The sequence below is a fragment of the Microcaecilia unicolor genome, chromosome 3 (genome assembly GCF_901765095.1).
Source record: "Microcaecilia unicolor chromosome 3, aMicUni1.1, whole genome shotgun sequence".
NCBI lineage: Eukaryota > Metazoa > Chordata > Amphibia > Gymnophiona > Siphonopidae > Microcaecilia > Microcaecilia unicolor.
This window is the reverse complement of record NC_044033.1, coordinates 503,138,443-503,152,346: the sequence shown is the minus strand read 5'-3', so window position 1 is coordinate 503,152,346 and position 13,904 is coordinate 503,138,443. Positions and strand designations below refer to the sequence as shown.

General features: G+C 49.2%; 1 protein-coding gene across 1 annotated transcript in view; it reads right to left on the bottom strand.

Annotated features, from left to right (window-relative positions):
* MDN1 (midasin AAA ATPase 1) overlaps positions 1–13,904 on the bottom strand; it is a 548,987-nt gene that overhangs the window by 220,696 nt on the left and 314,387 nt on the right. The window contains exon 56 of the mRNA XM_030199093.1: positions 1,355–1,565. Coding sequence (XP_030054953.1) covers positions 1,355–1,565 — 211 coding nt within the window. The remainder of the gene's footprint in view (positions 1–1,354; positions 1,566–13,904) is intronic.

Here is a 13,904-nt window from a genome sequence, read left to right as displayed (position 1 = left end):
GAAAAAGTCCAGTTAGCGCCCAACATGAAACCAGCTATTTTGGGGGTTGAGTCAGCACTTAACCGCCAAACGTAACCACATAAATAGGAGTGCATACAGGTCAGTCCTATCTTTATCAGTTCACCATAATCAGTTAAGTGCTGAATATCGCACTTAACTGGGAAAGGGAAATGGGACTTGATATACCGCCTTTCTGTGGTATTTTGCAACTACATTCAAAGCGGTTTACATATCTACAGGTACTTATGTTGTACCAGGGGCAATGGAGAGTTAAGTGACTTGCCCCCAGTCACAAGGAGCTGCAGTGGGAATCGAACCCAGTTCCCCAGGATCAAAGTCCGCTGCACTAACCACTAGGCTACTCCTCCAGTTATATTTTTGCCTGCTCCATATTCCTGGAAACTCAATGCCAGAGCCCAGACATAGTCCAGCACTGAATTTTCAGATAAAACACCGCCAGCAGTCAGCAAAATGCCGACTGCCAGCAGCTTATCATCAAGCCCAATATGGCTGTAGACCAATAGTTCATCTGATAAAAGACAGACCTTGGATACCATATACTCATGAGAAGAGAAATATTCATATTTCAAGTTTTCTCATTATCTTCCAGATCTATCCTGGCAAGCATGTCTTCATTAAAACCTCAGCAGCTGGTTGCCCCTTTTCACATGGGTGGGATATGCTGCATGAAAACATTGCTGGATCCAAGATGCCATAATCTAATTATCTCTCTATATAAAAGGCAACCCCAACGTTCTACGAAGCCTCCACGGAAGTTGAGGCGCCCGAGATATCCGGTGTGCCCTGGAGTGTCTGCACCGCCCTCGCGTCAAAAAGTCATGACGTAGAGGGCGGAGCTATGACACTCGAGGGCCGAAACGGAAACGCCACAGGCACGGCCACGGAGGCGCAGCAAAAAAAAAACAACAAAACCCTCCCCACACACAGCGACGCGAACCCCGAACAAGGCAAGTAGCTCGGAGGGAGGGGGCCCCTTGCTAGCGCCCGTTTCATTGCGCTCAGAAACTGGCATTTTTTCCTAGTGGAGTATAAATCAGAAGATTGAAAGTGCTAAGGTAATTTATGTTTCACAGTGTATCAGAAGGAAGAGGAAAGGGAAAGGAGCAACTGCTGTGGACATGCAAGCAGATAAGCAAAAGGATAAAAGACCGTACAACATGGAATGCTAAATAGTCATTAAAAGCCGTGATACTTGTGAAAAAGCACAAAATGTTTCCACAAGTTTTGCAATCAGAAGTTCTTATGAGGTTCATTTACAGAACTGGCGTCACCTGGCTTTGTATAAAGGTCATTCATAAAGCAAAAATGGGAGCCATTAGAAGGAAGAGGTTACCTGTTTCAAATTTTTCAGAATGATTGGCTTGGAGCACCAGGCCCCTGGCATACAATATGTCTCTCTTTATGCGCCACCCCAGAGCAGCTGCCCTTAAGCGGCAGATATCCCAATGCCATGTGCTTGCTTCCAAGACAGGCCTCAACTCCACGACTTGGAGGGCTCCACTGAGTACATTCAATTGTATCGCACACTGTACCACCACCTCATCCTGCATACAGAGGACATAACAAAATTTAATAGCAACATCCAGGTTAAATTAAGAACTAATGCATTACTACCTCAACAAAATTTAATAGCAACATCCAGGTTAAATTAAGAACTAATGCATTACTACCTCATCAACTAGAAAAGATATGAAGAGAGCAGGAGAGTGAGATATATCAAAATAAACTGTTTAGAGAAAACCCAAAACAATTCTAAAGGGATTTGGAAAAGAGGTTTACTACAGTGCAAATACCACCAACTAGAGCAGATAATGAAACATTCTAGAGATGCTTAAAGGACCCTGTTGAGTACATGTGAGAAGCAGGGTGGCTGTCCAGCATACAGGAGGATCTGAAAAAGGGAAACAAAAGTTATGGGCAGGGCGGATGTAACAACAACAGAGTTGTTAAATAGGTTAAGAAGAGTCCCCATCTGGAAGAGCCTGGTCCAGATGGACTGACCAACTTTGGCTCAAACAATTAACTTCACTCCACCAAGATCTGACAGATGGCAAAAATCAGTTGATCTGACAATCAGATTTACCACCACAATGGCTAATAACAGGCAGAACACTTCTTCCAATGGGAGATCCAAGTAATATTTCCAAAAATTTGACTCATAACTCTACCTATAAGCTGCTCATTACAATAGATACTGATAGAATATATGACCATATTGACTCAAAGAACATCATGGCACTAGAATAGAAGGGCAATAGGAAGAGAGAATATGGAACTAATGACCAATTAATGTTTAATAAAGCCATTACGGCCAGAGCTACGAAAAGCAAACATCTCAGTATAGCAATAATTGACTACAAGAAAGCCTTTGATAGTGTTCCACATTCCTGGATAATAAACTGTATTGAACTGTACAAAATTTATCCTGGACTGATCAAACACATCAAGTCCACCATGAAAATGTGACAAACTACGGTCCACCTATAATGAGCAAGCAGACAATTTGCTACTCCTAACAACAAGACCCAGTGAGGCACACTTCACGAAGACGTCCTGTCACCATTTCTGCTTTGTTTGGCACTTAATCCATTAAGCACCCATTAAATCTTTAGGTTAACATAGTAACATAGTAGATGACGGCAGAAAAAGACCTGCATGGTCCATCCAGTCTGCCCAAGACAAACTCATATGTGTATACCTTACCTTGAATTGAATTTGTACCTGTCCTTTTCAGGGCACAGACCATATAAGTCTGCCAGCAGTATTTCCCGCCTCCCAACCACCAGTCCCGCCTCCCATCACCGGCTCTGGTACAGACCGTATAAGTCTGCCCTCCCCTATCCTTGCTTCCCAACCACCACCCCCTCTTCCCCCCACCTGCTCCGGTGAAGACAGATTCCCAAACTGTGCACTGCAGCACCCTGGTACACCATGACAAACTCACAGGGGTGCTGTGGAAGGAGACACACAAACGGCCTGCGCACGCCACTGCCGTTTCCTGCCCAACCTAAGCATGCAGCCTCTACTACTACTACTACAAATCAAGGGAAGCAGCCTCACCATGAGAACCGAGACCTCTTGAGGCAGTGAATACCAGGCCCTGCTGCTGCTAGAGGGCGAGGAGCACTGAAGGCTGCAAATGGAGCAACTGCGACTCCCCACCTGGGGAGGGCTTGAGAAAGGGTGGAGCAAGCTGTGGAAGGAGCCGAGGGACTGAAAGAGGCTAAAGGCCTGACGCACAGGAGGAGGCTTGGCTGTCAGTGGAGCAAGCAAGGGAAGTGAGATGCTCTATCTCCACTCAAGGTAGGACTCCATGCTGCTTTTTTTTTGTGGGGGGGGGGGGGGGGGAGAAGAGAGAGACCTGCAAGGAAATGTGTGGCAGAGGGGGTGTGCCCTGAGAGGAAACGTGTGGTTGGGGGGGGGGGGGGGGGAGAGAAATGTGTGTGGGGGAGGGGGGTGTAAACTTACTTGGACACTAAGAGTGCCATGAACTGAACCACTGATCCAGAAATTACATCAGCAGTTCCAGTGAACAGCAATTAGCAGAACAACTCTGAGTAATGAAATGATTCTCAGATAAAATCCAGATGACTTTGGTCAGGACAAACGTGCTAAGATGACTTTCCTCAGGGGAAAGTTAAGCAAAACTGAAAACATCCTTCTGAGTATTGAGTGTGAGACCAAGAAAACTTGAATAGGAAGGTGTATATAAATATCTAGGAGTGAAAGAAGGAGCATCAATCAAGCAGAAATCAATGAGAGAGAAAAAAAAATCAGTGTGACAACATTGTGTTTGAAGCCTATAAAACTGCCTGAATTAATTCCTGAAGCGTATTTCTTCTATTTTATTTTTTTTGTTACATTTGTACCCTGCGCTTTCCTACTCATGGCAGGCTCAATGGGGCAATGGAGGGTTAAGTGACTTGCACAGAGTCACAAGAAGCTGCCTGTGCCTGAAGTGGGAATCGAACTCAGTTCCTCAGTTCCCCAGGACCGAAGTGTCCACCGCCAGGCCACTCCTCCTCCACTTCTAGCGGCCAGCAGGTGGTGAATGTTTTATGTTAAAGCTGTTATAGGAATAAGTGTATGCTCCCTCTTTTAGTTTCACTCAGTGAAGAAGTGATCTCCAATATTGTGAGCAGTATAGTTTAAAAACTTGTTGACTGGGCTCTGATTGGCCCAGGAGTTCTTTCAATTTGGATTGTACTGGCTTTTTCCCTAGTCTTACACAGGAAGAAAAGAGAGCAGGATCTCTATGCTGTGGCACAGTAAACAGTTATATGTCCTGATCTTCCCAGGTACCTTTTAGAAAGTAAACTAATGTTTATAGTTAGTGTTATAACTGATCCATTTTTCAGTTACCTTTTATTGTTTGCTGAATACACATTTTTTTGTTCATTGTTCAATTTTTAAGATGGTAAACTTTTCTCTTGGAGTTTTTTTTTTTTGCTGTTGTTTTTTTTTAAAGTCCCCTATGTACTTTTGATCCTTAAGCCTCACTTCGGTTCAGAAAAGTAATGGAAGTGATGCTGAAGGAAAAGATAGTGAATTTCCTGGAAGCCAATAAGTTGCAAAATCCGAGACAACATGGTTTCACCAAAGGTAAATCAAGCCAAACGAATCTCATTGAATTCTTTGACTGGGTGACCGGAAAATTAAATCAGGGACGTGCTATAGACGTAATCTACTAAGATTTCAGCAAAGCTTTTCACATAGCTCCTCACAGGAGGCTCTTGAATAAACTTGACAGGCTTAAGATTGGACCCAATGTGGTGAACTGGATTAGGAACTAGTTGACGGACAGACGCCAGAGGGTAGTGGTTAATGGAATTCGCTCGGATAAGGGAAAGGTGAGTAGCGGAGTGCCTCAGGGATCGGTGCTGGGGCCAATTCTATTCAATATATTTGTGAGTGGCATTGCCGAAGGGTTAGAAGGTAAAGTTTGCCTTTTTGCTGATGATACTAAGATTTGTAACAGAGTGGACACCCCGGATGGAGTGGAAAACATGAAGAAGGATCTGAGGAAGCTAGAAGAATGGTCTAAGGTTTGGCAATTAAAATTCAATGCAAAGAAATGCAAAGTGATGCACTTAGGGAATAGAAATCCACGGGAGACGTATGTGTTAGGCGGGGAGAGTCTGATAGGTACAGAAGGGGAGAGGGATCTTGGGGTGATAGTATCTGAGGATCTGAAGGCGCTAGAAGGTTGCTAGGCTGTATAGAGAGAGGTGTGACCAGCAGAAGAAAAGAAGTTTTAATGCCCCTGTATAAGTCGGTGGTGAGGCCCCATTTGGAGTATTGTGTTCAGTTTTGGAGGCCGTATTTTGCTAAGGATGTAAAAAGAATTGAAACAGTGCAAAGAAAAGCTACAAGAATGGTATGGGATTTGCGTTACAAGACTTATGAGGAGAGATTTGCTGACCTGAACATGTATACCCTGGAGGAAAGGAAAAACAGGGGTGATATGAAACAGACATTCAAATATTTGAAAGGTATTAATCCACAACGAACCTTTTCCAGAGATGGGAAGGCGGTAGAACTAGAGGGCATGAAATGAGATTGAAGGGGGGCAGACAAGAAAAATGTCAGGAAGTATTTTTTCACGGAGAGAGTGGTGGATACTTGGAATGCCCTTCCGTGGGAGGTGGTGGAGATGAAAACGGTTACAGAATTCAAAAATGCTTGGTGTAAACATAAAGGAATCCTGTTCAGAAGGAATGGATCCTCAAAAGCTTAGCGGAGATTGGGTGGCAGAGTTGGTGGTGGGAGGCGGGGCGAGTGCTGGGCAGACGTCTACGGTCTGTACCCTGAAACGGCAGGTACAAATCAAGGTCAGGTATACACATAACGTAGCACATATGAGTTTATCTTGTTGGGCAGACTGGATGGACTGTGCAGGTCTTTCTCTGCCGTCATCTACTATGCTTACCTTATGTCTTTACCATTTTTTCTACCCTTAATCTAATTTTGCAATGTAAACCACTTAGATATTATTGTGGTATATTAAATAAAGTTGAACTGTGAGAAAGTAACTAGAATCTGCAGCCAGATTTTCAAAGCTGTGTCAAATTACGTGTAAAACCTTGCTATAGAAAACCCATAAACCAATTCAGCGTCACTTGATTCGGCCAATAAAATCATGATGTACCCTTCTCATCCGCTGCCAACTCCAGACTCCATTCCATCCCTCCTGCTATGCCATACACCCGGAACAGACCTCCTGAGTTGCTACATCGTGCTCAGTCTTTGGCCCTATTCAAATCCAAAGCTAAAAGCCCACCTTTAACTCTTACACCCTTTTTCACCTGTTCAATATTCATGTTTCAAAAACTCCCATAATAAATGTTAACTCCGTAATCCCTTATTTGTCCTGAAGAGATCCTAAGATCTATTGAGCATGGACCATCTCTTTCGTGTTTATGTACAGTGCTGTATAGGTTACAGAAATAAGAAGTAATAGCAGTTTTATGTTCCTATATAGAACATGTTTTGGTCTCTCGGCTCATGCCCCAATTACATCACACTTAGATTATGGCAATGCTTTGTTCACCAGTGTCAGTGCTATCAGGTTTTGTTAAGGAAACATCACTGGCTACTTATTAAGGGAATCCAGTTTAAGATCATAGTAACATAGTAGATGACGGCAGAAAAAGACCTGCACGGTCCATCCAGTCTGCCCAAGATAAACTCATGTGTATACCTTACCTTGATTTGTACCTGTCTTTCTCAGGGCACAGACTGTATAAGTCTGCCCAGCAGTTTTTCCTGCCTCCCAACCACCTGTCCCGCCTTCCATCACCGGCTCTGGCACAGACCGTATAAAAGTCTGCCCTCCCCTATCCTGACTACTGTTTAAAAAATTTTGTTTACGTAATTACTTTGCTTATTCACTACTCATCATCATGTGCTTCAAGGTCGTCTGATTTGAGAACTTGGCTGCAAGCTCCTGGTAAAACTGCATTAGCATTCAAACACTAATTTATAGAATTCTCTTCCAAATAACTCAAAAAAATACTGGCACAAAAACAGACTATGTTACAATATTAACACCTGAATATTTACAAAAATCTCTGTGTTAAAGTGCATAGTATTGTTCTTATTGTTTTATACGTATCTAATACTTTGTGATGTAATGTAATATAGTAACATAGTAAAAGATGGCAGATAAAGACATGTACAGTCCATCCAGTCTGCTCAACAAGATAAACTCATTTTACACAGTGTGTGATAAAGTGAATGATACATACCTGTAGCAGGTGTTCTCCGAGGACAGCAGGCTGATTGTTCTCACGACTGGGTGACGTCCGCGGCAGCCCCCACCAACCGGAAAAAAGCTTCGCGGGCGGTCCGCACGCAGGGCACGCCCACCGCGCATGCGCGGCCGTCTTCCCGCCCGTGCGCGACCGCTCCCGCCAGTTGAATGACAAGCAAAGATGAAAACGCAACTCCAAAGGGGAGGAGGGAGGGTAGGTGAGAACAATCAGCCTGCTGTCCTCGGAGAACACCTGCTACAGGTATGTATCATTCACTTTCTCCGAGGACAAGCAGGCTGCTTGTTCTCACGACTGGGGTATCCCTAGCTCTCAGGCTCACTCAAAACAAGAACCCAGGTCAATTGAACCTCGCAACGGCGAGGGTACAACAGAAATTGACCTACGAAGAACAACTAACTGAGAGTGCAGCCTGACCAGAATAAATTCGGGTCCTGGAGGGTGGAGTTGGATTTACACCCCAAACAGATTCTGCAGCACCGACTGCCCGAACCGACTGTCGCGTCGGGTATCCTGCTGGAGGCAGTAATGTGATGTGAATGTGTGGACAGATGACCACGTCACAGCCTTGCAAATCTCTTCAATAGTGGCTGACTTCAAGTGGGCCACTGACGCTGCCATGGCTCTAACACTATGAGCCGTGACATGACCCTCAAGAGCCAGCCCAGCCTGGGCGTAAGTGAAGGAAATGCAATCTGCTAGCCAATTGGAGATGGTGCGTTTCCCAACAGCGACCCCTAGCCTGTTAGGGTCGAAAGAAACAAACAATTGGGCGGACTGTCTGTGGGGCTGTGTCCGCTCCAAGTAGAAGGCCAATGCTCTCTTGCAGTCCAATGTGTGCAACTGACGTTCAGCAGGGCGGGTATGCGGCCTGGGAAAGAATGTTGGCAAGACAATTGACTGGTTAAGATGGAACTCCGACACCACCTTCGGCAGGAACTTTGGGTGGGTGCGGAGCACTACTCTGTTGTGATGAAATTTGGTATATGGAGCATGAGCTACCAGGGCTTGAAGCTCACTGACCCTATGAGCTGAAGTAACTGCCACCAAGAAAATGACCTTCCAGGTCAAGTACTTCAGATGGCAGGTATTCAGTGGCTCAAAAGGAGGTTTCATCAGCTGGGTGAGGACGACGTTGAGATCCCATGACACTGTAGGAGGCTTGACGGGGCTTTGACAAAAGCAAGCCTCTCATGAATCGAACGACTAAAGGCTCTCCAGAGATGGCTTTTCCTTCCACACGATAATGGTAAGCACTAATCGCACTAAGGTGATTCCTTACTGAGTTGGTCTTGAGGCCAGACTCTGATAAGTGCAGAAGGTATTCAAGCAGGTTCTGTGCAGGGCAAGAACGAGGTTCTAGGGCCTTGCTCTCACACCAAACGACAAACCTCCTCCACCTGAAAAAGTAACTCTTTTTAGTGGAATCCTTCCTAGAGGCAAGCAAGACACGGGAGACACCCTCAGACAGACCCAACGCAGTGAAGTCTACGCCCTCAACATCCAGGCCGTGAGAGCCAGGGATTGAAGGTTGGGGTGCAGCAACGCTCCGTCGTTCTGCGAGATGAGAGTCGGAAAACACTCCAATCTCCACGGTTCTTCGGAGGACAACTCCAGAAGAAGAGGGAACCAGATCTGACGGGGCCAAAAGGGCGCTATCAGAATCATGGTGCCGCGGTCTTGCTTGAGATTCAGTAAGGTCTTCCCCACCAAAGGTATGGGAGGATAAGCATACATGAGGCCGGTCCCCCAATGGAGGAGAAAGGCATCCGACGCTAGCCTGCCGTGTGTCTGAAGTCTGGAACAGAACAGAGGCAGCTTGTGGTTGATCTGAGAGGCGAAAAGGTCCACCGAGGGGGTGCCCCACTCTCGGAAGATCTTGCGTACCACTCTGGAATGGAGAGACCACTCGTGCGGTTGCATGACTCTGCTCAGTCTGTCGGCCAGACTGTTGTTTACGCCTGCCAGGTATGTGGCTTGGAGGAGCATGCCAAACTGGCACGCCCAACGCCACATCCCGACGGCTTCCTGACACAGGGGGCGAGATCCGGTGCCCCCCTGCTTGTTGACGTAATACATTGCAACCTGATTGTCTGTTCGAATTTGGATAATTTGGCAGGACAGCCGATCTCTGAAAGCCTTCAGTGCATTCCAGATCGCTCGGAGCTCCAGGAGGTTGATCTGCAGATCCTTTTCCTGGAGGGACCACAGACCCTGGGTGTGAAGCCCATCGACATGAGCTCCCCACCCCAGGCGAGATGCATCCGTCGTCAGCACTTTCGTGGGCTGCGGAATTTGGAATGGACGTCCCAGGGTCAAATTGGTCCGGATGGTCCACCAGAGCAGTGAAGTGCGGCAACTGGTGGAGAGGCGGATGCCATCTTCTAGATTCCCTGTGGCCTAAAACCACTGGGAAGCTAGGGTCCATTGAGCAGATCTCATGTGAAGACGAGCCATGGGAGTCACATGAACTGTGGAGGCCATATGACCCAGAAGTCTCAACATCTGCCGAGCTGTGACCTGCTGAGACGCTCTGGTCTGCGAAGCCAGGGACAAGAGGTTGTTGGCCCTCGCTTCGGGAAGGAAGGCCTGAGCCGTCTGGGTGTTCAGCAGAGCTCCTATGAATTCCAGAGACTGTGCTGGCTGGAGATGGGACTTTGGGTAATTTATCACAAACCCCAGCAGCTCCAGAAGTTGAATAGTGCACTGCATGGACCGGAGGGCTCCCGCCTCCGAGGTGTTCTTGACCAGCCAATCGTCGAGATATGGGAACACGTGCACTCCCAGCTTGCGTAGGTACGCCGCTACCACCACGAGGCACTTTGTAAACACTCGTGGGGCAGAGGCGAGCCCAAAGGGCAGCACACAATACTGAAAGTGCCGTGCGCCCAGGCGGAATCTGAGATACTGTCTGTGAGCTGGCAGTATCGGGATGTGAGTATATGCGTCCTTTAAATCCAGAGAACATAGCCAATCGTTTTTCTGAATCATTGGCAGAAGGGTGCCCAAGGAAAGCATCCTGAACTTTTCTTTGACCAGGAATTTGTTCAGGCCTCTCAGGTCTAGGATGGGACGCATCCCCCCTGTTTTCTTTTCCACAAGGAAGTACCTGGAATAGAATCCCTGCCCTTCCTGCCCGGGTGGTACGGGCTCGACCGCATTGGCGCTGAGAAGGGCGGAGAGTTCCTCTACAAGTACCTGCTTGTGATGGGAGCTGAAGGACTGAGCTCCCCGAGGACAATTTGGTGGCAGGGAAGCCAAATTCAGGGCGTATCCGCATCGCACTATTTGGAGAACCCACTGGTCGGAGGTTATGAGAGGCCACCTTTGGTGAAAAAATTTTAACCTCCCCCCGACCGGCAGATCGTCCGGTACGGACACTTTGAGGGCGGCTATGTTCCCGTGGATCCAGTCAAAAGCCCGTCCCCGGCATTTGCTGTGGAGGCGCAGGGGGCTGCTTAGGCGCACGCTGTTGACGAGAACGAGCGCGCTGGGGCTGTCCCTGTGCCTGACGAGGCCTTCGGGCCGGCTGGGTGTACCTACGCTTTGCAAAAGAATAGGGCACAGCCTGCCGAGCCCGGGAAAAACGTCCACCTGCTGAGGTGGATGCTGAAGGCGCCCGGTGGGAGAGCTTGTCGAGGGCGGTTTCCCGCTGATGCAGTTGGTCCACCAACTGCTCGACCTTCTCACCAAAAATATTATCCCCCCGGCAAGGGACGTCGGCCAGTCTCTGCTGGGTGCGGTTGTCCAGGTCAGAGGCACGCAGCCATGAGAGCCTGCGCATCACTATACCTTGGGCCGCAGCACGAGATGCCACGTCACAGGTGTCAGATACCCCTGGACAGGAACTTTCTGCACGCCTTCAGCTGCCTGACCACCTCCTGATAAGGCCTGGACTGCTCCGGCGGGAGCTTATCCACCAGGTCCGCCAGCTGCTTCACATTGTTCCGCATGTGGATGCTCGTATAGAGCTGGTATGACTGGATGCGGGTCACGAGCATGGAGGATTGGTAGGCCTTCCTCCCAAACGAGTCCAGAGTGCGAGACTCCCGCCCCGGGGGCGCCGAGGCGGTATCCCTCAAACTCCGTGCCCTCTTGAGAGCAGAATCCACGACCGCCGAGTCATGTGGCAATTGTGGCCGCATTAACTCTGGGTCCGAGTGGATTCTGTACTGGGACTCTGCTTTCTTGGGAATGATGGGATTAGATAATGGTCGCATCCAGTTCCGAAGCAGTGTCTCTTTGAGGACATTGTGCAGCGGCACCGTGGAGGACTCTCTAGGTGGTGATGGATAGTCGAGGACCTCGAGCATCTCAGCCCTCAGCTCATCCACAGAGACCACGGGGAAGGGAATGCAGATAGATATATCCCTTACAAAGGAGGCAAAAGAGAGACTCTCAGGAGGCGAGAGTTTCCTCTCTGGTGAAGGCGTGGGGTCCGAGGGAAGGCCCATAGACTCCTCTGAGGAGAAATATCTAGGATGTTCCTCTTCCCCCCACGAGGCCTCCTCCTCGGTATCGGACATAAGCTCATGTAGCTGAGTCCTGAACCGGGCCCGGCTCGACATCGAGGCACCGAGGTCTCGGTGTCGTCGAGCGGTGGACTCCCGTGCCGGCGGGGACGAAGCTCCCTCCATCGACGTCGACTCCACCTGCATGGCGGTCGAGACCGGCGCCGCAATCTGCGACGGCCTCGGCGCCGGGCTAGAGCTCACTGGCGCCACAGTCATCGGCGCTGGCACAGCCTGGCGCATCAGCCCTTCCAGGATCCCCGGAAGGATGGCTCGGAGGCACTCGTCCAGGCCCGCTGTCAGGAAAGACATGGGGGCCGGTAGAGGCGTCTGTGCCGGAAGCTGCTCGGGTCCAGGAGACTGCACCGAGGTGCTGGGACCCTGACGTGGCGGTACCTCCACAACCGAGGGGGACCTGTCCTCTCGACGCGGACGCTTCGGCGTCGACTCCTCCCCGGAACCGAGCGCCAGATGCGTCGAGGGCGACCGGTGACGGTGCTTCTTAGCCTTCTTGCGGTGCCCGTCACCGGTGCCAGGTGGTATGGAGGAGGAGGAGGTCGATCCCCCTCGGTCCCGAGGAACCGGGTCAGACAGGGTTCGGTCCCGAGGGCCACGGGCTGAGGGAGTGACCGGGGCCGACTGCCCACGCGGCCTCTCACCCGAGGACCGGCGGGCCGACGGGACCTGTTCTCCTGGGGTCGATGCCATCGGTGCCGATTTCTCGGGCATCGATACCGGTACCGAAGGGCCGGGCGTCGATACCGATGCCGTCGAGGTCGACGTCGAGGGGCCGGCGCAAGTTCCAAAAAGACGGTCCCGCAGAACTTGCCTCGCAACCTGAGTCCGTTTCCGGAGACCAAGACACAGAGAACACGACTTGATATTGTGCTCCGGCCCGAGGCACTGGAGGCACCAAGCGTGGGTGTCGGTCTGCGAGATCAGCCGGCCGCACCGACCACACTTCTTAAATCCACTCGGGACCTTCGAGGACATCGACGGAAAAATCGCGTCGGCGAAGTTAAAGTCGTCGATGGTGGCGGAAATCACACCTCAAAAAAATAAATCGATCGCGCGGCCACAAGGCCGCAACGCAACGCCCTCGCTAGAAAACGAGGGAAAAAGAAGGGAGCGCGTGCTCTATTTTTTTTTTTTTTTTTTTTTCGAAAAGAAAAACAGGAGCGCGCGGCAACAGAAGTTAAACAAAATTTTAAACAAAATCGCGTAAACGCGACGGTCTTTCCGGGGCTGCTAAGAGAGAGCGGCGACGGCACGACTCTCTCCAGGAGCGGAAAAGAAAAGACTGGCGGGAGCGGTCACGCATGGGCGGGAAGACGGCCGCGCATGCGCGGTGGGCGTGCCCTGCGTGCGGACCGCCAGCGAAGCTTTTTTCCGGTTGGTGGGGGCTGCCGCGGACGTCACCCAGTCGTGAGAACAAGCAGCCTGCTTGTCCTTGGAGAATTTACATGTATACCTGAGTTTGATTTGTCCTTGCCTTTTTCAGGGCACAGACTGTAAAAGTCTGTCCAGCACTGTTCTTGAACTTTCCATATCTAGTCAGTTACAATCAGGGAGTATACTGTAGAAGTAGACGGCGAAGCCCCAGCCTACATGTCTGAGTTAATCGACTTACCACCCAGAAACGCTAAAAGATCATCCCGAACTTTCCTCAACCTCCACTTCCCTAACTGCAAGGGCCTGAAATACAAGACGCTGCACGCATCAACCTTTACTTACATGAGCACGCAGTTCTGGAACAAACTGCCGCGGAACCTGAAAACGATCTACGAACAAACCAACTTCCGTAAATCACTGAAGACACATCTTTTTGATAAAATTTACGGAAAGAACCAAAACACATAAAAGCTCACACTCACTGTTCAGTAATACATCAATACATCCACTTATGAATTCTCAACCCCTAATCTCACCACACCCATACCTCTACTCACAGAAAAATGTATACCATATGCTTCATATAGCGCCCCTTAATTTCCCGTTGTCTCCTTCCAATGTCTCAATGTTCTTTTCAATTGATTTATTCCTTAACGATTTTGATTTTGTCTCGTTTAACTCTTCACAATGTAATCCATAACCTGAATTG